Source organism: Uncinocarpus reesii, genomic scaffold (genome assembly GCF_000003515.1).
Source record: "Uncinocarpus reesii 1704 scaffold_5 genomic scaffold, whole genome shotgun sequence".
In the NCBI taxonomy this organism is placed as follows: domain Eukaryota; kingdom Fungi; phylum Ascomycota; class Eurotiomycetes; order Onygenales; family Onygenaceae; genus Uncinocarpus; species Uncinocarpus reesii.
Window position 1 is genome coordinate 2,077,799 of NW_003052496.1, and position 26,454 is coordinate 2,104,252.

At 50.6% G+C, this 26,454-nt stretch overlaps 10 protein-coding genes across 10 annotated transcripts; 4 read left to right on the forward strand and 6 right to left on the reverse strand.

The window, feature by feature from the left end:
• Positions 1 to 828: 828 nt before the first annotated feature.
• On the reverse strand, positions 829 to 1,933 carry UREG_07765 (metalloprotease 1; the record flags this gene model as incomplete). Its single annotated transcript, XM_002582946.1, has 5 exons — positions 829 to 907; positions 970 to 1,108; positions 1,218 to 1,365; positions 1,420 to 1,626; positions 1,697 to 1,933. 5 exons carry the CDS (start codon positions 1,931 to 1,933, stop codon positions 829 to 831), a joined length of 810 nt encoding a protein of 269 aa, XP_002582992.1.
• A 1,869-nt stretch (positions 1,934 to 3,802) lies between these two features.
• On the reverse strand, positions 3,803 to 4,257 carry UREG_07766 (uncharacterized protein; the record flags this gene model as incomplete). Its single annotated transcript, XM_002582947.1, has 2 exons — positions 3,803 to 3,957; positions 4,056 to 4,257. The coding sequence occupies 2 exons, from the start codon at positions 4,255 to 4,257 to the stop codon at positions 3,803 to 3,805; spliced, it is 357 nt and encodes a 118-aa protein (XP_002582993.1).
• Positions 4,258 to 4,956: 699 nt separating this feature from the next.
• On the forward strand, positions 4,957 to 6,236 carry UREG_07767 (alcohol dehydrogenase II; the record flags this gene model as incomplete). The annotated part of the gene is made up of 4 exons (XM_002582948.1): positions 4,957 to 5,081; positions 5,143 to 5,191; positions 5,251 to 5,407; positions 5,467 to 6,236. 4 exons carry the CDS (start codon positions 4,957 to 4,959, stop codon positions 6,234 to 6,236), a joined length of 1,101 nt encoding a protein of 366 aa, XP_002582994.1.
• A 653-nt stretch (positions 6,237 to 6,889) lies between these two features.
• Positions 6,890 to 8,323, reverse strand: UREG_07768 (uncharacterized protein; the record flags this gene model as incomplete). Its single annotated transcript, XM_002582949.1, has 2 exons — positions 6,890 to 7,894; positions 7,952 to 8,323. 2 exons carry the CDS (start codon positions 8,321 to 8,323, stop codon positions 6,890 to 6,892), a joined length of 1,377 nt encoding a protein of 458 aa, XP_002582995.1.
• A 760-nt stretch (positions 8,324 to 9,083) lies between these two features.
• Positions 9,084 to 9,780, forward strand: UREG_07769 (uncharacterized protein; the record flags this gene model as incomplete). The annotated part of the gene is made up of 2 exons (XM_002582950.1): positions 9,084 to 9,180; positions 9,485 to 9,780. 2 exons carry the CDS (start codon positions 9,084 to 9,086, stop codon positions 9,778 to 9,780), a joined length of 393 nt encoding a protein of 130 aa, XP_002582996.1.
• Positions 9,781 to 11,683: 1,903 nt separating this feature from the next.
• UREG_07770 (uncharacterized protein) lies at positions 11,684 to 14,659 on the reverse strand (the record flags this gene model as incomplete). Its single annotated transcript, XM_002582951.1, has 2 exons — positions 11,684 to 12,721; positions 12,866 to 14,659. The coding sequence occupies 2 exons, from the start codon at positions 14,657 to 14,659 to the stop codon at positions 11,684 to 11,686; spliced, it is 2,832 nt and encodes a 943-aa protein (XP_002582997.1).
• A 1,785-nt stretch (positions 14,660 to 16,444) lies between these two features.
• On the forward strand, positions 16,445 to 20,461 carry UREG_07771 (uncharacterized protein; the record flags this gene model as incomplete). The annotated part of the gene is made up of 2 exons (XM_002582952.1): positions 16,445 to 16,744; positions 16,880 to 20,461. The coding sequence occupies 2 exons, from the start codon at positions 16,445 to 16,447 to the stop codon at positions 20,459 to 20,461; spliced, it is 3,882 nt and encodes a 1,293-aa protein (XP_002582998.1).
• A 618-nt stretch (positions 20,462 to 21,079) lies between these two features.
• Positions 21,080 to 22,843, forward strand: UREG_07772 (uncharacterized protein; the record flags this gene model as incomplete). Its single annotated transcript, XM_002582953.1, has 2 exons — positions 21,080 to 21,655; positions 21,719 to 22,843. 2 exons carry the CDS (start codon positions 21,080 to 21,082, stop codon positions 22,841 to 22,843), a joined length of 1,701 nt encoding a protein of 566 aa, XP_002582999.1.
• Positions 22,844 to 22,928: 85 nt separating this feature from the next.
• On the reverse strand, positions 22,929 to 23,387 carry UREG_07773 (uncharacterized protein; the record flags this gene model as incomplete). The annotated part of the gene is made up of 1 exon (XM_002582954.1): positions 22,929 to 23,387. The coding sequence occupies one exon, from the start codon at positions 23,385 to 23,387 to the stop codon at positions 22,929 to 22,931; it is 459 nt and encodes a 152-aa protein (XP_002583000.1).
• Positions 23,388 to 24,448: 1,061 nt separating this feature from the next.
• UREG_07774 (uncharacterized protein) lies at positions 24,449 to 26,166 on the reverse strand (the record flags this gene model as incomplete). The annotated part of the gene is made up of 4 exons (XM_002582955.1): positions 24,449 to 24,941; positions 25,199 to 25,461; positions 25,515 to 26,063; positions 26,140 to 26,166. The coding sequence occupies 4 exons, from the start codon at positions 26,164 to 26,166 to the stop codon at positions 24,449 to 24,451; spliced, it is 1,332 nt and encodes a 443-aa protein (XP_002583001.1).
• Between the last annotated feature and the right edge of the window lie 288 nt (positions 26,167 to 26,454).

Consider the following 26,454-nt stretch of genomic DNA (forward strand, 5'->3'; position numbering starts at 1 on the left):
CATTCAAGCTGAAAGCGGCTTGGTGTCCCATCATTGGTGTGTTCTGAATACTCCCAACTATTTATTATTAATTAATAACTCGGTTTTGCAAAGTCGTGCTCAACCTCTCCTCTCCCCGCAGCTCAGAAGTCTACAAGGCATCTGAAAGGAAAGTTTAGACGAGATGGGGGCCCCTCAGGATCTGTGACGATCCATCGATATCACGCTGTCCCCTCATTCTGGAATGCTCTCAGCGCTAACCTTCCAGGCTAGAATGGAGCTCTGTGCTGAATATTCACTTTAGTGGGTGACATCGTGGCTTCAAAACACGCAGACCGGCAACTGGCTCAAGCCTTGCCCTGACCAAGTAACTTTGGATCTAAAAGGTTAAAAGGTTTCCTCCCATCATCTCTTGAACATGGGGAAAGTCTAAAGAGCGCTTATGCACTCTGCATAAATCAAATATTGAAACGTTCGGGTGTGAATGCTTGGAGCGAGCTGATGATCGGGGGTTCCCCAGGTTGCGGGTGGCACCGGTTTTGTCCAGGCCCATGGGGGTCGAACGGGCTACAGGGATGTGAAGGCTGGATTTGGGCATGGACTCGAAGATCTTTGGAACTTGCACAGGGGAATTTCGAGGTCGGGAATGAATCTCGGTGTGCGTTCGGCTTTGGTGTCTTTCTAGACGAGATGATTTGTGCTTCAACTTATCATTCTCCATATGTGGGTGTTAAAAAAATATCAGATATATCATTTTCAGACTTCGACATATTCACATTTTGAATTTGTTTTAACTATGTACATGAGAATTCAAAAGTGTAGGGCCTGATCTGGCCTGGCCCGAGCAAATCAGCCGCGTGCACGGTATTGGTTCCACATGTTGTAGATGCGAGTGCGCTGGCCGGAAGTAAATTGGTTCATGCAGACGCTGTGTGAAGTTTCAAGTCAGCCCTCATTATTCGATGGTATTCTTCCAACGATAAAACTTACTCATATGAGTAATCCATGTAGTTGTGGATTGGGTCAACGCCACCACCAGGGCAAGAGTCACGGCTGGAAGGGCATCCCTGGGTAGAGCTACGCTGTGGAGGAGTGTCGCTGACGCCATCACCGCTGCCGAAGCATCCTCCTTGGAAGGTGTGGAGAAGACCTTATAACGCGGAAAAAAGGACATGGTCAGCCTTGAACTTGCGAGTCAAGAGGCGATAAAGAGCCCAAAAAGCACGAGGCGGACTTACCGAACCAATGGCCAACTTCGTGGGTGGCAGTCTTGCCCAAGTTGTAGTTGGAGATGTTGCCACCGGGAACACTCTGGCCGACGACGACGCACCCGTCACGAATGAAAGCAGTTGAGCCAGGCGAGGCGTTGGTGGGGAAGTAGCAGTACTAAGGGGATGCTGATTAGTCGTGTTCTTTGCGCGGAAGGGCGTAGAACCATACTCCCAAAAGACTGCCAAGGTCTCCCAAGAAGTAAACATTGAGAGCGTTATAGCCGCCTTGACGAAGAGCGCGTTTCATTCCAAGCTCATCTCCATCACGTGCCCAGTTGGCATTGACAGTTCTGGTCGTGCGGACCAGGTTGAATTGGATGCCGTGCGGTCCATAGTCCGAGTTCATGACTCTGAGTTGATTGGCAAGCATAGCATCCTTGTCCAGTTTGTTAGTAACTGTTATACGCGACAATTCAGAATCGGGTTGATGGGATTAATGTTCTCACAGAGAGATAGCCTTGGGAAGGGGTCCGGCCTGAGGCAACAACGTGGAAGTAGGTCTCAACTTCGATGGTGGCCAAAGAGTTGAGCAGTTCTCCGCTTGCTTCCTTTGCAGCAAACTCAGCAGATTTAGCAAGGAACTCCATTGATGGTTTGGAACCGCAGGTTCGTGGCTTTGTGTTGGGCGCGGCCGCAACCAGGGAGCCAAAGGCCAAAGCCAAGAGAGAAACGGAGAGACGCATGGTGAAGACTGTAGGAAGGCAAGATGAAACACGGGTGCGGGCGAGGTCGAGGACGCAGAGCAGAAGGAGACCTAAAGCGTTTGGGAGCCCTTCCTTTTATATCTCTTCCCGCCTGGGAATGAAACGGCTTGAACCGGGCTCAACCAGACAAGCACTTGGGTAGAGGATTGCTTCAATGGCAATCTACGCCTTCTGGTGCCCGGACAACACTTTGCAGCGTCACATCGCCGTCGTGGGGTAACGGACCAATGGAATATGCCATTAAGATGTCCAAGGACTTGCCCCGGGGTATGGATGCCGTTCGGATGCAATCAGGAGCATGCAGAACCGATCGGTTCAGTGCGTGCCTTTCATCTCAAAAGGGTTGCGCCGGGCAGAGCCAGGAGACACTATGGCGATCGGCACTGTGAAGGAACATCTCCACCCCGGTCAAGAAGCTTATCTGTTCACCGGGATGAGCAGATGTTCAAATTGCCCGGCCCGAGAGGTGCAAAATGCCATAAAGGAGTGGGTTCGAAACTGATTCCTTTCACATGGCGCTCACTAACTATCGGATCCCGAGGTCGATGGCACATCTATCAGCGTGTTGCACCCTGCAGTGAATGAAACCCAAACAACCCAAAATGCTCCGAGTGGACCATTTTCACTCCAGGTCTCGGGAAGACACAGCGCAATAATAACCGTGACTCGGAAGGAACACGGAAATTGCCTAAGGGGATCAGCATCAGGTTAACAGGCCTCCCTAGCCGATCGGGGGTCGGGATCACCCAGCCGTTTTCTAGAAAGTTGGCGACCACAACAACATGGGGTATGGTAGGATCGCGTTCAATCTAATTGACCGTCACGTGTAGTTCAAGACAGGGTGAGCAGCTGCTTGTTCTCGTCGGCCCGTCAACGTGCGCGAGGGCACATTTGGATTGAGACGGATGCTTGCGGGCAGTTTGCAATCTCAACGCCGAACAGGGGTGTCAGAAGCCGGTCTACGAGCGGAAGGTGTGAAATTGAAGCGCACTTGAGTGGCTCTTTGCAACGCGGCCCATTGACGGCACCAAAGCTCGCCGGCAAGGGGGCGGAAAGGAGTGAAGTTTACAAGCTGTTTGCATACCCCATTCCACCACCAAGCACAACAGCCGTCTCGAGGCCTTGGGCGGTTTCTACAGATAATACTCGGTAGGGGGTTTTTCAAGTGTTCCTCACGACCTTGTCCATGAACACATTATTAGCGAGAAATCCAGGATGAAAGCTCTCGGATCAGGGTCCGATGGCGATTCCGGCGCAGATCGTTCTTGTCATCATTCGAAACTGCTTGAGCAGATTTAATTTACCGGTGGCAGCACAGCCCATCGTTGACTTTGGATATACGCAGTTGTGCCGCAACAGAGGCGCCATAGTAGAAAACGGGCCAGCCCGCCTTCCATAGATCGAATGAAAACAACTCGCTGCGAGGAGTGGCCAGGTGAGTAAATCTCTACCCATGGATCCCCTTCATCTACCCCGGTTCTCAGCTAGCCTGTTTTCTACACAGACAGTGAAGCCAAGTTTCCTCAACCCAGCGGGCTAGTATAAGGGGTCATCTTCACCTTTTTATGCCGCACTCTCTCATATCCGGCTAATATCGCGAATCGCTATTCTTGCATTCGCCTGTCCTGCCATCAAACTGAAGCGCCTGGAGCAAACAGGAAGCCTCTATCGAATCAGTGCGAACGACGGGATCGGATTAAATCCAATCCGGCTGGGGAAACCCCAAGGTCCTTCCTCGTGGGCGTGATATCGGCCTCCCTTGGAGAGCTGTGAAGCGGGCGGCTGGGGAGACCTGGTTCATTGAGCCTATCACCATGTCTCGCGGTTCTTCGAGTGCGGATGTCAAAGTCAATATTGCATATGGCGTTCACGTTTCCGATCTGACTCCCTTCCCACTAACTCCTCCACGCGACAGGCGATTTCCAGCTCAAAGGTAACCCATGTCTCCCAAGCCATTTCGAACCCTTCCCGCATCGTATTCCGAACACGATTTCTCCGGGGACCTGCAGCGTGAGATACAGCACCCGCATGCAGTATTGAACGCGAAGCCGCTAGCTTCACCCGTGGCATAGACGGTCAGCCTCAAGCGATGACTCCATACCCGTGGCACCGGAAGCGAGAGAGGGTGGTTCCAAGCGAGCGCGAGAAATAGTTGAAAACGGCACGTTGTTGTCCAAGCGCTGAAATTGCAGTCGACGCCGATGAGCCATCATCTCCGTGTTGCAATCTGCCGTGTCTGCTCTTGCTGGCTGTTGTGTGGTGGTTTCTGGCGTTGACCGTCGTTTTTGTGCCCGCTTCGCCATCATGTGACCGATGCACCTCAACCTTCTCGCGACGACGACGACGATAGAGCAAAGACGCTGTGAAAACACACAAGGCCGGTGGATTGCGTTGTTATCATGGCGGACCCGTATTTGAACTCGCCCCATCCTCAACCGGTGCCAATGTTCATACCCAGTTAACTACCGAGGCTCTCATCGCGATCCACAACTACCATGATGGAAGCCTGGCGAACCCGACCAACGCCCTCCAAATTGTGGATGAAGGACTCTTGGGCGCGCTTGTTGGCCCGTTTTCCCCGCATTTAGCTCGCACAGCGCGAAACATAGTGGACGGTTTGGAAATGTCATCCAACAAACCCCTCAGAAAGGCGGGGGTCGGTCGAGCAGCTACACGAGTTGGTGATTGTCTCTATCAGAGTGACGCCTGACATGCAATGGCCTGCGTCAAGAACCTCGCTCCTCGGCACCGAACCGCTGGTATCAGCTTGAGGGGCTCAAACGTTCTGGACTCTGCTCATCCCTCCTTGCAGGTTGGTTGATATGCTCCTTTCAGCCGGCTAGTTCAAGGGGCTTGACTCAATAGTTCAACATACAAAACACCTTCATGCTGTCAATTCCAATCTATTGACAGGCATCCCTCTTCATCATCTCCTGTTTTGAACCGCAAATACAATCTCAGGCCTGATCTCGGATATCTAGCTGGAAACCATTACTTCCATCATGGAGTCAGTCGAAATTCCAAAGCAGGCCAAGGCCGTCGTCTATGACAATCCTGGTACTGTTTCGACGAAAGTCGCGATCGTTGATGTCCCGGAGCCAGGTCCGGGAGAGGTTCTGATCAATTTGTATGCTGTCGCCCGTCATACTCCTGGGATATACTCAATTGAAAATCTGACCATATTTCAGAACTCACTCTGGTGTCTGCCATTCAGATTTTGGAATCATGACAAACTCAGTTAGTGCATTTCACTATATCCCGTGCTCTGTTGCGCGTCAACTCACGTTTGATTGCAGTGGAAAAACCTTCCATATCCTACACCCGCAGGCCAGGTGGGCGGACATGAAGGCGTAGGAAAGGTGGTTAAACTCGGGCCAGGTGCAGAGAGCGTAGGGATTAAGATAGGTGATCGTGTTGGTATCAAGTGGATTTCTTCTGTGTGCGGAACATGCTGTGAGTGTCGCCCCCGCTGACCTCTGCTTCAGTTAATGCTAAATATTGATCATAAACAGTGCCTTGCTATGAAAGCGCAGACGCCTGCTGTATCAAAAGCAAGGTCTCAGGGTATTTCACCCCTGGCACTTTCCAACAATACGTCCTTGGACCAGCGAACTACGTAACCCCCATTCCCGACTCTCTTCCTTCAGACGCCGCTGCGCCGATGCTTTGCGCTGGCGTGACCGTTTACTCCGCCCTCAAAAGGAGCCGTGCACGCCCTGGTAACTGGGTTGTCATCTCTGGCGCCGGGGGTGGCCTTGGCCACATCGCAATCCAGCTTGCTGCCCGCGGTCTAGGCTTTCGGGTCATTGGTATTGATCACGGTAGCAAGAAGGATCTGGTTCTAAATTCTGGAGCCGAGCATTTTGTCGATGTTACTGAGTTCCCCTCTGACGACGATGGCAAAGCTATCAGCGAAAAGGTCATTTCGCTCACAGGAATGGGTGGTGCGCATGCGGCCATCGTGTGCACGGCGTCCAATGTCGCCTACGCCCAAGCTCTCAAATTACTCCGCGTCAATGGCGTGCTCGTTTGTGTTGGTATTCCAGAACACAACCCCTTGCCCATTGCAACTTCATTTCCCGCGACGATGATCGGCAAACAGCTTTCGATCGTAGGTTCTGCTGTTGGAACACGGCAGGAGGCGATCGAGACGCTGGAATTTGCGGCTAGAGGGATTATTCAGACCCATTTTAGAGTTGAGAAGATGGACAAATTGACGGAGGTGTTTGAGGAAATGGAGAAGGGACACTTGCAAGGGAGAGTGGTTTTGGATCTATCGTGATTTTCCTTTTTTTATCCCTCAGGTGCCGGTTGGCGGTTCAGAAGGCCCCCTGCTTTGACGAGTTTCACGTTGAGTAACCGGTGATGAAGTAAATGAATTAGCAAGAAATTAAAGCCCATTTTATATTATCATCTTCAAGAAGATGGCGAACGCTGTAAACGCAAACAAGACCAGCTTGCTCGAACCAGTAATTCTTGTATAAATCTAGGAGAACGAAGAGAAGATTCAGAGAACAACAAAGTAGAAAGGAAAAATGTAAGACAAAACAGTAGTAGAGCCACAATAATAGAGCAAGCATGTCTAATGGCCTTTCGAGCGTTAAACGTATCCTGATTGCAAAAAGGGGCAAAGAGAAAAGATCGAAATTTAGGAGGTATTATAATTAGCTTCAAGTCAAATATGATGAGCATCATCCAGACCGCAAAGCCTGCTTCAGGGTCCGGAGGTGATTAGATTTTGGCTGCTTTTTTTGTGTGCTTTGGCTTGAAAACTGAGATGTAGTCACTAGACAAAACCGTCCGTTGACATCGTACACCATTGGCTCATTAGGGGAATGCTTTGTCGCCACATTGTCGACTTCTTACTTTTCTTACTCCTCGTCGTTTTCCAAGCAGTGGCCAGCTCCTTGGATTGTGCTTCGAGGGGCTTTTCGATTATTTTGCTCTCTTCCTGCCAGCCCCAACTGCTCCCACAGCTGGTCTCTTCTGGCCAGATGCCGCAGCGCCCTGGCGATCCCCAGATTTCACGGCCTGGAGCTTGCGTAGGTATGGAACCGAGGCGCCGTTGGCATGGATCACGTTGAAAATTGCATCCAGCTGAGGGGCCCACTGGCGTACGATAGACTCAGGCAAAGTTTCCAGGCAGTCAAGGACAAAGAATGAGTCCGCGTGGCCGGTTTGATCTATGAGCTGTAGGTAAACATTCCGGTCTGCCTCTGTTTCCCCAGCCGGAACCGGACGTGCCCAGTCACTGTCTTCATATGCGTCATAGTTTCGGGTAGAGACTTCGCGCAATAGATAGATAAGCGTTTCAGCAGCGCCAATTGAGCCGTGTGGAGAGCGAGCAAGAATATTATGCTGGATCTGTTCAAGACTCTCATGGAGTTCTTCAACCAGCACAGAGATTTCCAAAGTGCTACGATCACGACGAACGGCACCGGTTTCGCGATATCGATCAAATTCGGCAAATAGAAAGCGAATCTTGGCTTGAGCTTTTTCGAAAAATATATCTGCCCGCGCTCCTGAAGGCATGACTTTGCGGAGGCCGGAGTACACATTCTCATCATGGACGGCGAGACGAAACATGGTGGCCTCAAAATCGCCCTGAACAACGCATTGTTCAGGGGTTCGAGGCTGATTAATGGTCTCAACCAAATCTGGGCGAAAGTCGTCGGGCATTGTTGTCTTGCTAAAGGCAGAGAGAATGTCCCGCGCTTTCTGAGGGCGGCTCATGGTGTCTGAGTCCCCACTGCTCGAGTCTGCGGGAGAGGTAGCACCGGGGAGATAAGGCCAGTTTCGTTTCTTAGCAATTTCTTCTATTTTTTCTCCCAGGCCCTCAGCTATGCGACCGAAGAACTGCGTCTCGCCAGTATCTGACATGTGTACTGCCTGGGGAGGAACGCCTGGATAAAAACCTCGGTGTAGTTGGTCAACAAGCCACTAGATAATTCCAATATTAGTGTCTTAACACGACAACTCCGGTGTAACAAAACTAACATAGATATGGCGACATGCAAGATTCGTCTGCCCAAAGTCTTTGCAAGAGCAGGCCATAGAGCCTTCAATGAGCCGGACACGGCCATGATCAGCCACATCGAAATCGAATCCCCCTCTTGTTGCACGACATCGATCAACAGCAAATTCACCTCTGAGACCATGTATAGCTCGAGACCTTGCCGTTTGGGAAAGTCGACTCAAATTGTAGGGAATGCTCGTCGTTCCCCGCACGATCGTCGCATTGGAAGAAGGGCCGGAGACCTCATCGTCGCTACTTGATGTCTCCTCCTCGGACTCCGTATCAGACTGACCCTCAGCCTCGTATGGAGCATTTGGCCCTCTTCTTTGCGATTCTGCTCGAGTAGTCGGCATATTTCCGATCGATAGCTTTCCAAGCTCTCTCGTTGGAGCAGACATGGGACTTCGAATAATTCGCACGAAATGAAAAGCGGTATAGTATATTATTGTTTCTGCTTTGACACTGGAAATGGAAAAGATTGCAGTCGATTGAAGTTGAAAAACGGAGTCGTCCTCCTCCTTTTTGTATCTTTTCCTCTATATGAGTCACTCCTGGCAATGTCACTGAGCTCCATATATCGGATTCAATGGAGAGGCGTAGGAAGTCGAACGTCCAGCGAATGTTATGGCAGAAGAGCCGCTGTGCAAGGAAGTGAATGATTTCACAGAGATGTCGACAGACGAACGGCCACTTCTCAGTGGACAGTAAAAGTTTGCCTAGCGCCGCGTAGCCCATAGAGAAACGCCAGGCTACTCCCCGATAGATAAAAGGGGAATACGATAGGCAGGGTAACGTCATATCTTGGACGGAGGGGGCCGTGGAGGAACCCAGATGCATAGCAATCCGCGGGATAGGGAGGTTTTCTCAACGGCGCCAGGGATCAAAAGCAAATCAAGACCATATAGCCGTCAAAGGCAAGCAAATTTTCTCACATGCTAAGGCATAAGGGTACGGTCGAGGGGCCTTCTGTGGCACGGCCCCGATGCTGGAAGGAACAGGGGAATGCGGCGGATCTGAGTAGAACGCAGGTACTAATTGGATTGAGTCAAATGCATGTCCGACAAGATATAGGACGGAGAGGAAAAAGCAAAGACCCCCACCGATCACTAAAGCATGCAGTCGTTGAGATCATGGATCGATCTAGATGACAGTGATATACCGGGCAACGGACATGCAAGCATTGAGCCCCAAAACATACCCAACACCGGAGGTATTCCGGTCACCCCACAGTTTTGGCATAGATAAAGTGATCCAGGATAATTGTTATCTGGAGCAGCAACAAGTGAGCAAGAGAGAAGAGGCTAAATCCGTGTAGAGTTGGGACATTTGGTTGCCTGCAGACACCCCTGCCCACGTTTGGAATTGACAAAACTCCGGCCGGTGGATGGGGAGCTTGGGCATTCCTTGATTTGCTCGTATGTGGTCACAATCTGCAAAGCAATGCCAGTTCTTTTACCCTCTTGGGCCGTTTTCTTCTGCGGCACAGCGCAGTTAAACGGGGCGGTCACATCTAGGCTGCCTCGCTAGCGGCACGTCGGTGAAGCGCGATGCCAGGGCGGTAAGTGGAGGAGCCCATCGGCTACGTCTTGATCGAAAGACCCTCCGCTGGTGCCTTGGGGCTCCCGCTGCGTCAAGTGATTCCAGGTTCGAGCACCTCGCGAAGGGCGGTTGTGGCGATCCGATTGGAGAAGACGAGATGAGGTTGGCTGCGCAATCAGAACGCAAAGCGAGGCAGTGTCTGAAGACTGTGCCGCAACGGCGACTTGAGGCCGCGATCACCACCGCTTCTCCGCGAACTCTTTTCCATTGATGCCCACGCTTCTATGGCCCGTGCCGCCATTCTAAAAATGACTCTCTCTTCGTCGACGTCCGATCCAAATCACCTGACTGACTGGACGCCGGGTGATCGTCTCCCTGGGTTGTCGTGCATTCTCGAAATATGCAGCTCCAGCAACCTCATAGGCCCGGGCTGGCCATCCCTGAGTCGGAGTATCCGTTGATGTTCACGGCTGGGACAGGAGACGGGTCGTCATCGGCCTCTGCGATGGCTTCGCGCTTGGTGTCGAAGGGTCCAGTCCGTGATCTCGCGCCTGTTTCACCGGTTCTTTTTCGCCACTCCGGGGAAGCGAATGAATCTCTGTCGCCATATTCCAGCGGCCGATTCTGTCTGCCTTCTCCCCTTTGATCTCAATTCGTCATTGGCGGGAGGAAATGCGGCTCTGCCGCCGAATTGTGCGCCCTTGCGTCGACCTGCTTTGGCCTCATGCACGGACACCAAACAGCACATTTGGAACGGCCAACGCACAGTCCTCACACAGTTGACACCGATACATTGCTGTGGAATCCATTTACGGCGATCTCAGCGAGAACATGGACTTTACCCGAGTATATTGGCTACAACAGAATCCCCTTGGGGTTCGCTTTTCTAGGTCGAAGACCTATTGCGCCTGGGGAATAATTCTCGACCATAATCCTGCCTAGTGTTGCGCGTTTACCAGTCAAGAGACCATAAAATGTTTGCCTTGGACCATTTGATATCCATGAAGACTCTTGAATCCCATCCAAAGCAAACAGTGCAAACACCCACATCCAGTCAGCTTACTAATTAGTTAAGCTATTCAGGGGTCTTCCCCTTTAGGACCAGCGTCAACTTCCCATCTTCATTTCCAAGGCTTTACGGAGTACTGCTGGTATACAGGAAGCTCTCGTGCCCATGGTGGAAAGGATGCCTCATGATATGGCTTGATCCGCGGTGCCCGTTGCATTGTCGGTTTAATCTTACTTGGCTAGCAGAGTGGTGTTCGTTTGGGGTAAATTGCTGCTCGGACCTAACAGCTAACAGTTAGCCAGAGTCGTGGGAATACCACCTTGAGGAATGTAAGGTTCCCTGTGAAATGGTTGCATTAACTGCAAGATATCATTCAGACTGACTATTGTCGGAGTCGCAGGGGATTGTTGTCGGACCTTGATCAAATCCAACGCTTGTTCTTCCGGCTGGGCCTGCAAAAAGAATATTCTTGCACCCCTTTAACCTCCCACTGTTATCGACAACCCTACAAGGATAAATTAATTGGTAAAAGAGCTCGTTATACCTTCGCCATGCAGAACGAAACAATAGCAACATGATTATGTCGCCAGAGTCTTCAATATGAGAAGGCTGTTGCTTCGGAAAACATCCAAGCCCCAAAGCTTTGAGATTCTACTTACTGTTTTCAGGAAATAATATCACTAAAGTCACTAACTCCATCTTGCTCTCCCTTATCGTTTTTCACAAACTGCAAGTCTCACATTTTGACTCTTTACAAATTTTACTCGTTTTTCCATGCATCATCATCCCAGCCCAATATCGACAGTTTATGGACTGGCCGAGCGCCATGTTGATATTATTCTTATGCCCATTTTTGAGAATTAATTACCTCCCACTCTGGGGTCTTAGTGCTTGGATCTTCAAGGAAGTGCTGCTAACTATATTTCATGGAGTCGGCGCCCGATTCTCCGTACAGCTCAAAGTAAATCGCTTGCTGACGAGGATACGAGGAGGCCATCAGGAATATTGGCTACCACACTGAACAAATATGGAACTTCCATGAACTGATATTACAGATGTCCTAGCGTGAAAACATTTAAATAAAAATAGATAGATTTACCACTGCCCGATTCTTCGGGTATATTTCCCCAGACATAGCCCCTGTTCAAATGCTCCCTTCCTATTATCAGCTTGGTTTGGTAGTTGCTCTTCTACTTCTTGGGAGCTTATCTACTGCTTCCTTCAGAGCTGTTCTTAGTTCATCCGCGTGATAGGCTACGCGTGACTCAGTGAAGGGTTCGCCTGAATGCTCTTTGACTTCGACTTCTGATGATTGGAAGTCAGCCTCATCGTATTCCCCTTCATCCTCTGGTTTTGGTGTCATAGCTCGCTGGGTAGGGAACGGTTCTGAAGACGTTTCTTCCCTCCCGAACAACGAGTCTTTTTTGCTTCCATCACCATTCCCGTCGGTTGTGTTGTCCTGATCGTCACCCTTTGAATCCTGGTCGGGGGCGTCTTCGGTTTCTTCGCTGCTAGAATCACCGTATGGCCTCAGACTCCGATGGAACTCACGTAGCGTTGGGCGATAGTAACATCTTCTACATTGACAATTAACACCAAACATTCGTTGTGCGAAGTCCTCCTCAATCTTCATTGGAACATATGGAATAAAGAGCTCCTCGTCTTTTTCAATATCCCTTGACGCCCAGAGCGTCATGCGGTTTGGAACTGAGAGGTCCCAGTCCCAGTTCACATTGTGCTGATCTGGACAAGTGCTGTTGAACAATGACACTCCGGGAAAGATATACAAATTTCTGATGGTTGGATTGGCCTCGGAGTATTTGTCCCTCGGTAGCCCACGCAGTCCGCTTCGACGAAGCTCCTTGCTCTCCGGTGTGTCAACCGTATCCTGTGCGCGGCGTTCTAGGTCCCACGGAACTGCGTTGATAAGCAGTTTCCGGAGCACTAGCTGAATGACCCAAGTGTCAAAGGTCAAATCTCGGAAGATATCCACTCCGAGACACTGTAGAATATCAAAAGGGACCCTGATATTTGCTGCGTAGGAGAATGGGAATAAGTGCTTTTCACATTGCTTGTCTGCTCCCATAAGTGGAAACAACTCGTCAATCTCATAAGCGAGGAGATTCGGCTTCCCATCCGTATGTCGCCTCTGGAGGGTAATGTCGAAGACTTCTCGAAGCATCAGACTCAAAATGGTCCCGTGCTTTTCATTGGTATAGTGCACACCTGGTGCTATCTCTTCTATAGGCCGCGGGGGCCCACACCACAGGCTTCATTGCATCGTGCAACCACTTCCAATTACGCCCGCATGCCCGATAGTGGTATTGGGTAAGCGCTATCTCCAAACATGAAGGGTTCTTTTTGGTTTCTTTGCCTGCTGCTCTTCACTCTCATCCTCCTCGTCCGCTTCGACAGATCGTTTCCGGGTGCGTGGCTGAGTGCTCGGTGTTATTTGGGAGGATGTTGACGAGGTACCACTGCCTTCACTGCTTTCTTCGCCTTGCTCTGGAGGAGGACACCAATATAGACGCTCAGATTCCACCAATGAGCACTCGCACGCGACCCCAACAGCTCGTACTTTGGCTAGATTCTCCTTGATAAAGCTTCGTGCTTTATCGCTGTTGTAGATTGGATCAATCTTTCGATTGCAATTTTCGCACCGGTATTCCTTTGGGCCATGGAAATCGTGGAGATGGCCCCTGATGGAAGGCTCATCAGCGTAGACAGTTTCACCGGCTAGAATATCTTCGGTAGCGAATATACCTAATTGGTCGTCGTCCTTCTTCCTAACTTCAATTTTCACAGGGCCAAGCTGGGCTGCCTGTGACCTCCCTATAATTTCTTCATTGATTCTCCCCAGCACCTTCTTCGTTGTACGGTCCGTCACGGTGCAGTACGGGTAAACGGCCCCGCGAGCATGGCCATAATGGCTTTCATATAGGAACTCCCTTGGGTCTGCCCGCTTCTCTTTCAAGACATCGCTCACGAAATTTTCCACCAACTTGTGTCGTCTATCAATCGCCCAGTTATCACGGTCTTGCATTGTAAGTCGCTTGGCTAATTCATTCTCGAAATTATGATAATCCTCCCAGCACTGCAGGGCAAGCAAGCTGAGGCAAATGATATGATGGAGCGTTTTCCGAACATGGGGTATAAATGAATTGACGCCATTTACATCCCGAAGTCTCCATATTTCTGACGCGATCTCTTCTGTCTCTCGCCTGATTTGGAGGATATGGCGTTCAATGGCGTCCCAGGTACGAGCGTAGAGCCCAGGTTGTGAATTCCGGACCAATGGATTGACCAGAACATCGCATAGTAACTGCGCGCGGTAAGCATCCCCGAGAGCGAGGTCAAAATAACCCATCTGATAGTGGAGGTAAGCTCTGCTGGTCCAGTATGCGGGGTTATATGGGCTGAGCAAAATCGCCCATGTATACATTTCAACTGGAGAAAATGTGGCCTGGGTTGATATTTTCAGCATAAAATCATCTTGACGAGGAAGGCCCCATTCTGGTAAATCTTGTCGAGGTAGTAGGCTTCCCATATCAATATCCATAGCCCGCAGCATCATATCCTTACGTTCATAGTTGTAGAGGCGTTCTTTCAACTCCGCAACCGTGCCATTGGTGTCCAGGCGTCTAATTCGAAGTTGGTGTTGCAGATCGGCTTTCCTCCAGCGAGAGCTATTGATGTCCAGCCCGGAAACCTCTATTTTGGTTGGCGGCTCATCGATATTGGTGCGGTCCGGAGAACCAAATATTTCCAGGTAAGACCATCCTTGCGCTCTCTCACTTCCAAGTTCCTGGTCGCTGGCACCTGATACACAATATTCCCGCTCCCTGTATTGAGCATAAATGTCTTGTTGCTGCCGATTGGGAGGTAACGTATAACTTTGCATTAAACTTTCGTACACGTTCCGAGCAAGGCAAGTATCGGGATGGTCATCCTCTGGTCCCAACGGGGGATCAGAAGCTCGCCATAGCCTCTCAGTCTTAACGCGACCATCTTGCAGATACCACAGCTTATATGCCAGTCTTATATGCTGGTCCGTTGGGAATGGGCCCCATTCCACCTCGTTGAATAAATCTGGGCGCTCAGGAAAAGCTGGAGGAGGTGGAGCAAGGTCCTGCGCAGGCATGCTGCTGATAGTTTCGACTAGGACTTATGCTCAGAATCACGGTCTATTTAACGTGAAAAGAGACTTCTAATAAAGTAAGTGGGGATAGAATCAGTTTCGATAGCTGCCTAAGCATAAAGAGAGTAGTAATGATATCTAGCCAAAAGCTAAGATCAAGATGATTAGGAAGGAGAAGGAAGAATGGAATGGTGTAGTCTGTAGAAAGATAATTCGTCCTTCTATAGTGACTGAGTAAAGCGGAGAGGAATTGAAGGGTATCTGCAAGCAAGAGACACATGAGGTCAATATAAAGCCATAGAGACAAATAAGCCTCGTCATGACCTATGATCAATATTCAATGAGTAGGCAACCTTTGAAGTGGTCTTTGAAGCCCTCGCATTTCATAGTGAGACCGAAAAGGGTACATTATCAAAATGCAGACAATGCCATGACAACGGAGTATTGTCGCTTTATTCAGTATTGAACGGATGGGGGTAAAAATGCTGCCCCCCCCCCCCCCCCCCACCAACAAAGTAACCGGTAGTTTTAAAAAGAAAAGGAGAGGGGTGGCCCCTTTGCCCGAGGAGTTTTTTTTTCCCTAGGAGATTTTTTCCTAGGGCCGAAAACTACAGGGGGGGTCGGGGACATTAGGAAGCCAACGTGGGCCTCCCCTTCTCCTTTTCTTTCGCTCAAAGCGGGGGGGGGCCGTTTTGGGGGCCTTTTAAGATATCATTCTGGGGCACAAGGAGATTCCCCGCCTTCGATTCTGTTGGGGCTTTGAATAGTAAGCTCCTTTATTGCCCTTACTCTCGTACATGGGCAAAGTGTTATTAGTGAGAAAGCATCCGTGAGCAACCCTCCTGAGTACCAGGGCTAAAAAGTAGTCCTGGAAAAGGGACTAGCACAGCTGTAAAGATTACAAACCGTCACTGTTGCTGCGGCAAATAAATAGGAAACCATGTAGATATTTTATGAGATCTTCGATAGCAGTCCGCTAGTTATTTATGCTTGCTCCAGTCCTTCCAAACCAGGGCCCCGCGAGCGCTGTTCTGGCGATAGAGAGCAATGTGACGGAGCCCAAGGGTTTTAGCAACATATGCAGTTCGTCTATCGACGAAAGCGATCTGTATCCCTGAAGCTGAGTTCATTGTAAAGCGTCAAGTGCCTGGGGAACTTGGATGGACTGTCGTATCCGGCGTGGATTGACCTACAATCGTATGTTAATTGGCCCTGTAGAGAGATAGAGCAAGCTGTTAGTTGAATAATTATCGACGTCGAAAGAGACGAGGGCACAGCAGCAAATCTCATTTACCGTAACTAATTAGAGCGGATTCCACTCACTGCGGACGCAGCATAGCCCCAATTCCAGGTTCAGAAATGAGATGCAGGAGGAGCGCAGATGCGGCGCCAGTGAGAATCGAATGACAACTGAGCCTGTGGCATCCTCGTGGCCCATCTTGGCTGCATTCCGCGCCCCCTGTCCCGCTGATGCTTGCGCTGAGCAACGCATGAGTTGACAAGGTCAGTTGGGCTGCGACAAAAATACGAGCTCACGGACGAGCTAAGAATAGTTGACTAGTTAACGAACTAGTTAATACTCCGGGCCGCCTCCTCGACCTGATCACTGGAAGCTCATCACAATGATAAGCTGAGCTACAGATCCGCCTCAAGGAAGGACGATGAGGTGAGCTGCTCTCCTCGTCAAAGCCCAAAGAAGATTGCTGTGCGTCTGCCCCAGTTGAGCTCCGTTTGAACGCTTTGCTGACTCTTTCACTAGTTGAACGATCCAGCTCTCTCCTTTTGAAAATGTACGGCAGTCAACCCCCTCCTCAATCCTACTATCAAACCGGGCCGCCTGCTTCATATCCTGAATGGCAGCAGAGCACGCCGGCAGAACATGCGCCGCCATGGAGAGTATCACAGGCGTCTCCCCCGCCGCCCACCCAGCCTCCTTCCGCAACGCCCCAACCGACGGCGTCCTTGTATAACCCGAATATGTACGGGCCTATGCCTGGTTCCACGGCTTCTCCCGCACCTGACCACGTTCAGCAATCTCAAGCGCCTCCTCATATACCATCGCCGAACATAGATACGTCGAGTTGGGGGGTGCGATTCAATCAACAGCATGGCCATCATCACCAACCCAGTTTGGTGCAAAGTAGCCAGCCGCTGCTTCCGCCACCTTTACCAGTCGGTTGCATGCGATCCCTTCTTGATTACCCAGTGCTGATATTTACCTAGCCTCGTCCAGAAAGCGGACTTGGTCAACCACAGTTCCAATCGCATCTAGGACAGCAGCCGATGTGGAACCCAGCGCAGCCTCAGCAATCTTATTATCCTCCAAACTTACCTACGCATTTCCCTGAACAGCAACAGCAACAGCAACCGCAGCCGCAAGCGCCGCAATATTGGCAGCCTCACCCATATGCGGATCCTAATTCTGGCATCAACCAGTCAATCCCCCCCAAACCCCCGCCAATACCGCCTGCATATCAAGCAGAAGTGCAGCAGCAGCAACACCAACAGCAGCAACAAGCCCAGAATTGGCCAAATGCACCGATCTACTCAGCCCACCCGTCAACGCATCACTATGACCCGCCCCAGCACCACCAACAGCAGCAGCAGCAGTCACCAGTGCCGCCTCCGCCTCCTCCCGCGGCGCCTCTTCCCCTATCACAACCTCAACTTTCCGTGACTCAAACGGGACATGCAGATTCCAAGGACTCGGACATTTTCGGCGGCGCGCCCCCTCAACACAATGTTGCTGAGGAGCCTTCTACCTTTCCGCCGAATGAGTCGTCCCTCCCACCACCAATTTCGTCTGCTCCTGACCCAATCGTGACCGCTGCCCCAGATTACATGTCACCACCTGTCCTCGCGCCGACATTACCGGTGACAACACAACCTCCAACTTCAGCAGCAGGTGCTTCCGCGTTGGGCTTAGGGGGACCTTCTGATTGGGAACATTTTTCTTCTGGCCAAGAGGAAGTGGACGACACAGAAACATTCAATTTCAAATCACAAAAGCCACCTCATGAAGCGGGTACATTTGAGCTTGCCTCCGACATTCCTCCAATCACTACTCGGCCGGAGACACCGAAGCCAGCCTTACAGCCCCCAGTGTTATCTACACCTATAGAGCAGAATCAATCACAATCAGATCGTGTCTCGCCCATTTCGTCTGTCGACTTTAGGACTCAACCTCCGGCCCCTTCCCAACTTCAGCACGAGGACCGCATGAATAGCGTAGACTCCTTTTCGAGTGTCGTGTCAGCAGAAGATAGCACAGGGCAAATCGACAATGTCATAAAGCAATGGTCACAGCCCATAATAACTGAAAATACGCCGCCTGCTGAAACGGAACAACCGCCGAAACAGGAACCTCCTGCTCCAGCCATTTCCGAGCCTGCTGCCGATCGTGTAGCAACCCCTATACCCCAGCTGCAACCTTCGTTGATTCAAGCGTCCCCAAAAAGCACTTCGCCAGTGCAATCCAAAGTTGAGCAGCCTTTGACCCAATCGGTCACGACTATCGCCGATCCCTATGCTGACCTTGACCCCTGGTATAAATCATCGTTGACGCGATATGTCACCATGTTACGAAAGGAAATGGCGACTGAATCGGAAAGCGAAAAGTTTAAACTTTTTACTGCGTTTGTGACCAAAGAGTTAAAATTACGGGAAATCCTCTATAACGTGGAAGTTATTCCGGAAATTGTTAAAATTAAGCCGACAGATGGCTCTGAAGGTACAAAACCTGCCGAATCGCCTAAAGAGCGTAGCAAGCCTGACCTAGAACGGCTTGACACCGATTTACCAATACCAATAGACCTTGAAGACGACGTTATCACTTACAGTCCGGGTGGTCGCCCCGTGCTGGGCTCTTCGTTACGACGTAAAACGGGGGAAAGACAAGCCAACACAGGCCTCCAACGTTCAGCGTCCAATCCCACACCTCCCGCACAAAGTCGAACCCGAGCCGACACCTTGAATGTTGGCAGCAATGTTGGCAGCAATGTTGGCTCTCCTATAGTAACTGAACGTCCAAAATCAGAGTTACCAAGGGCAACCTCAGTGCCTCCCGGGCGGTCACCCATGATCAATCCCGAAACACCCGCTGCATATACCCCGTTTCGGTACCAGGAAGGCCCACAGAGAGGTTCACAGCCGCTTTCCTTTGAACGCCCAGCATATCAAGCTTACTCCGCTCTAAGGCAGGCATCAGCAGAAAGTGGACGGACAATGGCACAGCCAACCTTGCAACCGCGTCGAAGCCCGGATACATTGGGAGTATCTCGTCCAGTCAGGGCAGAACACGATGAAACTTTCTTGAGCTTGGTTCGGGAAAAAAGCGTTGCATATCGAGGGAAACGACCAGGAACTAGTTTACCAAATAGACCTCCCACTGCGGATCCATTCAAGAAGGGGATTACAACAGTAATTTTAGAAGATATTCGAACCTTGGTTCCCTCGTCACGACCCAATCCGGCTGCGGACAAACGATTGTCCTCTGTTCGAGCTGAGTTAGAAAATTTCCCTGATAATTTCAATTTCGTAGAAAAGAGCCTAGAGGCATGGGACCGTGGAGCGAACGCAAGACAAGTCCAAATTGATAGTCAGCGCCGAGCACGTCAGGAGGAATCGGAACGCCATATTGACAACCTTTTCAATGACAAGGAGATTGGATACTCTGATATCTCCGTTTTGGAAACAGAATTTAAACAAACTGAGGCCCAAAAGCAACTCAACGAGGAGAGGAAAGAGTTCGATAAATTTGTGGAAATCGTGTTTACGCGGGTGGACGAACGACTTAGGGCTGAGATTGCAAGCCTTGAAAGCCATTACAGAGAGGCTCTGGACCTTCTTAAATCCGAACCGGAACCTGGATCTAAATCTAAACTTGGAAGGTTTCACTTGTCGTATGTGATGAAGGATGCCATCGACATGTTCCGAAAAATTGAAATGCGCCACGAAAAACGGGTTCAAGCTGTCCTGGAACGAGAGAGAAGGAAGAAAAAGGTAGAGCGCCGCTATTTTGTGTTCCTCGGTGATTCACCAGCCTTGAAGCAAATGGATAAGGATTTTGACGCCGCCGAAAAGCGCATTCTTCTTGATGCCGCAAAGGCCCGGGATGACCGTGCAAACCAACTCATGGATGTATTCGATGAGGCGAGTATTCGTGGAATTGGCGAAAACCAAAGTATCCTTGACGATATTTCTCTTAAAGTCGAAAAGCTCGACCCTAGCCTGGTTAATGATATGCACAGCTTGCCACAGGAAGCTCAAGGCATCCTTGAATCAGCTTTGGAATTTGTCCAATTCCTCGGAAGCGATTCGGAGTCCATTCTCTCCAGCTTTGGAATGGCGGACCGGCTGTTGAATAACGCCGATTACGAGGTTTCTGTTGCAGAAGCCAAAGTCGCCAATGCTAGCCCTGATATTTTCCGCCGTCTCGAGGAAGAAAAGAAGAAAGAAGACCAGAAAATCGAAGATGATCTGATGTCCAGAATGTCCGATGTGCGGACCGGACATCAGGAGATATTGAAAACCGTCAACGACGTGCTGAGCCAAATGCAGAAAGCAGACACGGTATCGAGTATTGGCGATGTAAGTGGAGGAGAATACGGACCTGCGACGGGTCCTGGGACAGAATCGGCTGGGAGTCTCACACTGGAATCGATTCAGGCCGCAACTCCGGTTTCGCCTTCGGGCCCTTCTGCTGCTCCAGAATTGGTGGAGGAGCAAGGCCAGCAGGAGCGCCTCCGGAAGGCGCTTGAGGATGCGAAACGGAGGAACGCGGCAAAGCAAGCTCCCCCTTCCTAGGACTTTTGTCTTGGATATATCTATTTGGCGAGCTATTGGTATAGTCTTTTGAATTGAAACTTACATTTTGGAGTTTTGTTGGATACCCATCACTTTGGACGATAGCAACTCACGCATTTCCTATTGTTTTGTACTCCGTATATAGCTACACTAGCTTCAATGCATGTTTACTATTCCTACAGGCTTGAATCCAAAGGTTTGGGGAAAGTTTTCAAATACAAGCAACAGCAGGACTTTGTTCCAGGGAAAAGCAATAATGAAGTAAACTGGCGATGTCGTCGAGTTGTGTTGCTAAAAATAAAGACAAGGCTCCAGGCCCAGGAACCCGAATTTTGATCCGTTCCGGTGCCCCTGAATCGCTCTGGGGTTGGGATCATCCTCACAATTCTCGACTCTCACTTTCAAGCATGTTGCTCCTGCGCGAGACGCAGTAAGGGCCATCTTCTACGGAGTATAGGCGGATGCATCTACCTTTGGCTGCTTTGTTTGTTCTAGTTCTACAAAATCCACGTTCGTTTGGCACCTTCAGGGCTGGCTGGTCACCCTGAGTCTCGTTAACCTCCTGATGCACTTCGTTCAACCCAAGTCTCCGTCTCCCGATACAATCAGATCAACGCGATGGATTCCGCCAAAGTCGAGACGCAAAACGCTACCGAGGATATAAACCGTGATGCTGAGACCAAACCCCCGGTCGCGCCTAGCAATGGCAGCACAAACAAGAATCCCAAGCCAAGGCTCAAAAAAGCCCTCCTCAAACAATTCATTACACTCTCAGAGGCACACGACGCGGAAGAAGACATGAGGGCCGAGCTGCAATATGCGTTGAAGAGGACAAAGTTTTATACCTACTTCGAACAGAGACTTGATCAGATCCGGCAGCTTGTAGCTTTTCATTGCGGATTGAACCCCGACCAGGTACAGGTGCCAGAAATATTTGAGAACAATGCGCTTGTATGGCTGCATGGAACATTTAACATGTGTATTCCTCTACGCATCAAAAACCCTGGACCGTCTCTGCCTTCCAAACTGGCGTTTAGGGTCCCCCTGCCATATAGGGTCGGCGAGGATGCGTACCCTGGAAATTCGGAAGAAAAACTGCGGTCCGAAACTGCGACATACATTTGGATTGAGAAGAACTGTCCGGATATTCCAATCCCAAAGCTACGGGGGTTTGGGATGCCAAATGGACTAAGTGTGAGTTCGGCATTTCCATCTAAGCCTCGTGTTTGATTTTGCTAATATCTTGCGAGAGCGTAGTTTTGTGACCCCAGCTTTGTTCCATTATGGGACAGGGCCAAATTCTATATCAGACGATTTGTCAATCTCCTCTTAAAACGCCAGAGTGACATGAGCAATTTTGTTTTGCAGAAGAGAAATGTAGTCCTAGAGCATGGCTATATGCTCATTGACTGGATCGAATATGATGATGTGCAAATGCTCTCTAATACATTCCAGCTACCACATACAGACCTACAGACCGAGAACCTTTACCGGAGCATGTCAAAAATCATGATCTCCCTTGCTAAGGTCCCGCAGCCTCGGATCGGGTCTTGGACCATCAATAACGATGGTCGAATCAGTTTGACCAACCGTCCCATGTTCTGTCATCTCAACATATTGGAAAACTGGTATATTCCAACTGATATTCCTCGCAACATGACCTACACAAGCGCTGATAGCTTCTACCTGGATTTGCTTGCTGGTCATGATAATCGTCTTCAACATCAGGCGAATGCTGCATTCAATGACGATGATGCACGTGGTCAAGCGGCAGACATCCTGCTTATGAGGGCACTGCTCCATAAGTTCACTGATCGTCGGCTCCGTGATGGGCCATTTGTTATGCAGCTGACAGATATGCACTGTAGCAACATCCTGGTCGATAAAGATTGGAACATTAAGCATGTTATTGACCTTGAATGGGCATGCTCTCTACCCCTAGAAACTTTATTGCCTCCATTTTGGCTAACAGAAGAGGCCATTGATACTCTCACTGGCGACAAGTATGAGAAGTTCAAGACTCAATATGAGCGGTTCGTGGAAGTATTCGAGGAAGAGGAAATGCGTGTGAACGCACCGCTACAATTAAATGGAACGGCTCTCTTGCGGGCGGCGCCTATGAAGACAAGTCTAAATGAAGCTCGATTCTTTTACTTGTGGGCGCTACAGTCTCCAAAAGGCTTGTTCAACGTCTCTAGGCAGCACCTCCATTCCATGTTTGACAAGGTGTCGAGAGGTACTCTTATAGATGCAATATCCCCCTTTTGGACGCCCGGAATGGCTTGTTTTGTGAAATCAAAATTGGACAAGTATAATCAATACCTTCAAGACGTCTTTGATATTTTCAATAGCGAAAAGAGCGGAAAGGCATACTATGTTTAATTTTTTCTAAGAGAGAGATGAGCGGTGAAAGATAGTGATATTGAACGTAAAACCTCGATATACTTCATGATGAATTACATGGCCTCTATTTGTCGGGGAGCCTAGCAGCCTGCGCAAAACTACCAGAGCTGCCCAATTGTTGAGCTGCTTCCGGATTTGAATTCATCGCAAAGGCGAAATTTTCGGCCAATCTATCTTCGGCGGGAGCAGGAGGCCCTCCATGCTCCAGCCTGTACGCTGCCCTCGCCCTGTCCTCCTCAATACGTTCAGCGGTCAGTTCGGAACTTGTAGTTGACCCGCGTGTCGTGGCGGCACTATCGGCGATGGAGGCAGCCTCGGAGCGGTGGGAGCCGGATTGAGGCTCGGAAGGGTTGCTACCGGACGTGCTGGTCGCCATGCTTGAAGTATTTGGGCTCCAGCGGCTGATTTCTTGATACGCGGGCTGGCTGACGGATGTCTGGCTTGAAACCGTGCTTCGCTGGGTGGTGCTCCCTTGCGAGGTGTTGGAGGTTTGGGTAGGGTTGGTTCGAGTAGAGTTGGACATGGTTATGTTTCCTTGATGGAATTTTCGTTGAGGTTTCTCAATAAAGCCATATATCGCAATGTCTTGAATCTTTGTTGAATCTAATCCGACTTGTTCAGTGCTTGGAGGGGCTTTTATACTGACGAAGGGACCCCCTCATCAGAATGACAGGGAAGTTGTCAGCGTTAGGCAGCCATGAGGGTGCATCTGCATTGGGTGCGAAAAAAAGGCGAAAATGCCAGGCTCTCCAGCCTGATCGCTGTGCCATACGGCACAGCACATGGCCAAGGCGGCAATGAAGTGCGGAATCCTGGCACTTGGAAGAGGAAGACCAGAGGCATGTTTCTCCCTTTTTCCGATTTTCTTAGGGATGGTTGTATTCTTAGCGATCCTTCCTAGGTCAAAATTTTATGCTCTTAGAAGACCACGACAAATTTCTGTAAGTCCTCCTAGAGCACGGAGTGATTAGTAGACAAAACAAGGGCTCGCCAAGGGGCTTATAGATGATACATGGACTGATCGTTCAGGGAGTTCAGAGAGACGGCGTTCAGATTGATCAGGCCAACGCACTGTGCCTTTGAGCTACACTGTACGCCAGTGCTCAACAAGAAGCTTCAGTTTTGGCAAGGTAGTGGAATCGTCGAATAGACTCCTGCCACATAAAACCCGGGTGGCTGCCTAATGGGTGAGCGGTTGGAGTGCCATCCAGGGTATTTGATGCGGACGCAGCTGCTTGTGTTCGAAACAGCACACTTCTGCCTGAGAATAGAATGCAATTCTTTCTGAAAGGTCTTCAACCACTTGGCAGATATTTGTAAATCGCTCCAGCGCTTGACGGGGCCGTTACGGCGTGTTTCAGGATGGGAGCAGCAAAGGATATACTTGAAGAGCAAGGAATGGAGTGGCAGTGATTGCACCCGAGGAATATCCTATATATCCTATATATAGGCCGAGTGTTTCATCTTCAATGATTTTGAGCAAAGCAACAAGCTCTCGTCAAGCAGCAAAGGGATGCCGCTGATTGGCCCGGAGGCAAGTTAGAGTTGAGGCTCTGACGCAAAGCCACATCCGCTACTAGCCAATCAGAAGCCGTGAATGGACCCAGTCGGGGCCTCCACAGTGTGGCTGGGCTGCACAGCCCCAAAATGCGGACGTGCAGTATTAAGCCATTTAACGGTTGGACGGGTGCTGGCGGCGAGGGAGCTGAGGGCAGGAGTGGACAGGACGGGCGTAGTGCTGATCGAGCATTGTTCCGGCGCTGGGAGAAGGGGGGTATCAGGTTTCTTCTTGGAGCTGTGGTCGTTCAGCAGCAAAGCCCAGCAGACACAGGATTTGTCAATTGGTGTTGGGACAGAGCTAGGATCATTGAAGAAGAGGAGCAAACACCCATGCTGGTTGCTTGAGTGATGTCGATTGTTCCCCCGGCAGTACATCCACATGCATAGATCCGTCGGCCTGTGACGATTCCCAACGAGTAGAACTGCAACGCAGACGACGCCGCGGCTGTCTTGCAAGCTAATGGCCACGAGCTGCGATGATAGCAGCCGGCGTCTAGGCGAATCAGCGGACGCGTAACTGCAGCATTGTATTCGAAACGCGGGCGCTCCGGCTCAATCAAGCCATGTGGTGAGGCAGGTGGCCTCGACGGTGCGGGAGAAGCTGGACAGCCATGTCATTGGCTGTGCTTCGGCTTTGTATATAAAAGAAATAAGAAACTAATAACTCTTGACGAGAAAGTGGCCCGGCAGCAGCAGATATAGAGAGTAGGATGTCGTCGACCTGCAACGGCGTCTTGAGGGGAGTCAATACACATGTCACAAACCATACATTACCGTTCAGGTATCATCGCGGTATTGGCACTTGACCACTCCTGGCCAGCACGCACGCCACACCACGGCAGCAAAGTGGGTCCCGCCCTCGTCATCTGACACATGGGGGTGTAACCGTACTGTAACCAACGATACAGGACGGGATGGCTGGTGACGGAACGCTCGCTTCGCTTTGAATGGAGACGCTTTTTCCCATCAAAACGCCATATCAAACGGCCAGCACGCATCTCGACGTCTGTTCGCTTCTTCTCGACGATGCCATCTCGCTGCAGGCTGTATTCCGTGCCCGAGTAATTCTGCTCTTGGGACTCGCCCATACCTGATCTAGCCAACCCTCCCGCACCACGTCCTGCTTCTCCACCCGCCGTTGCTGGGAAATCCTCCACAGCTCCAGCTCTCCGCCGTTTGCTTCGAAGCAGCCAAGGTAGTCAAGAAGCTTGCCAAACGCTTCTTTCGCTTCCCAGGACGTGGCGCGCAAACCCTCTGGCCAGCTTTGACGTGTGCCTCGAATCTCGTTCGCCCAGGGCCGCAGAGCCGCGCCTCCTCCCCGAGTCTTCGCGCTGCTCTCTTGCGAGTCGATATCATTCCCATCGCCCGTTCTTTTTGCACAGGGCCGTGTGGGAAGAGGAACCAATCCCTTGCGGTCCGTCTGTGGCTTGCGCAAAACTCTCCTCCTCCGTTCACCAATTACGCCCGGCTCCGGTACCAAGGGCCAGACGCTCGATCCGCATCTGCCTTTCCACCCCGTCGTCGAGGCGACTGAGCTCAACGAACGCACAGCTGCAAGCACACTCAGAACGGTCTGCTCCTCGCTAAATCTCACCGGGCTGATCGCTGCACCGGCGAGCCCTCGAATGAGCATCCAATTCTGACGCGACGATCACAGTCCTCCCCAGCGAGCCAATCCAAAACACGACCGGGAAGCCTGTCAGCTTGCGCCACACTTGACCTGCTAAGGCGGACTCGGCCATCCTCGTGAGTCTCTTCTCCTCTGCTTCGCCTGCAATCCAATCCTCCTCCCTCCGTTCCCCGTTTTCCCTGCCGTCGTTTCTCGCCAACACTGCCGTTCCCTCGCGTGGTTTCCATTTTCGGGTGCCGCTTGGCCCCTTGGTTCCATCTCCGGTTCGCCTTGCGGTTGGATCCTCAATGCCTCCCTGAGCCCCCAAGCCATTCCTTTCAGGACTATCAAAATAACATTTAACCCTGACGAATTCGCTTGTTCGTTGCCTGATGATTTCCCGTTTTCTATTTCTTCCCTT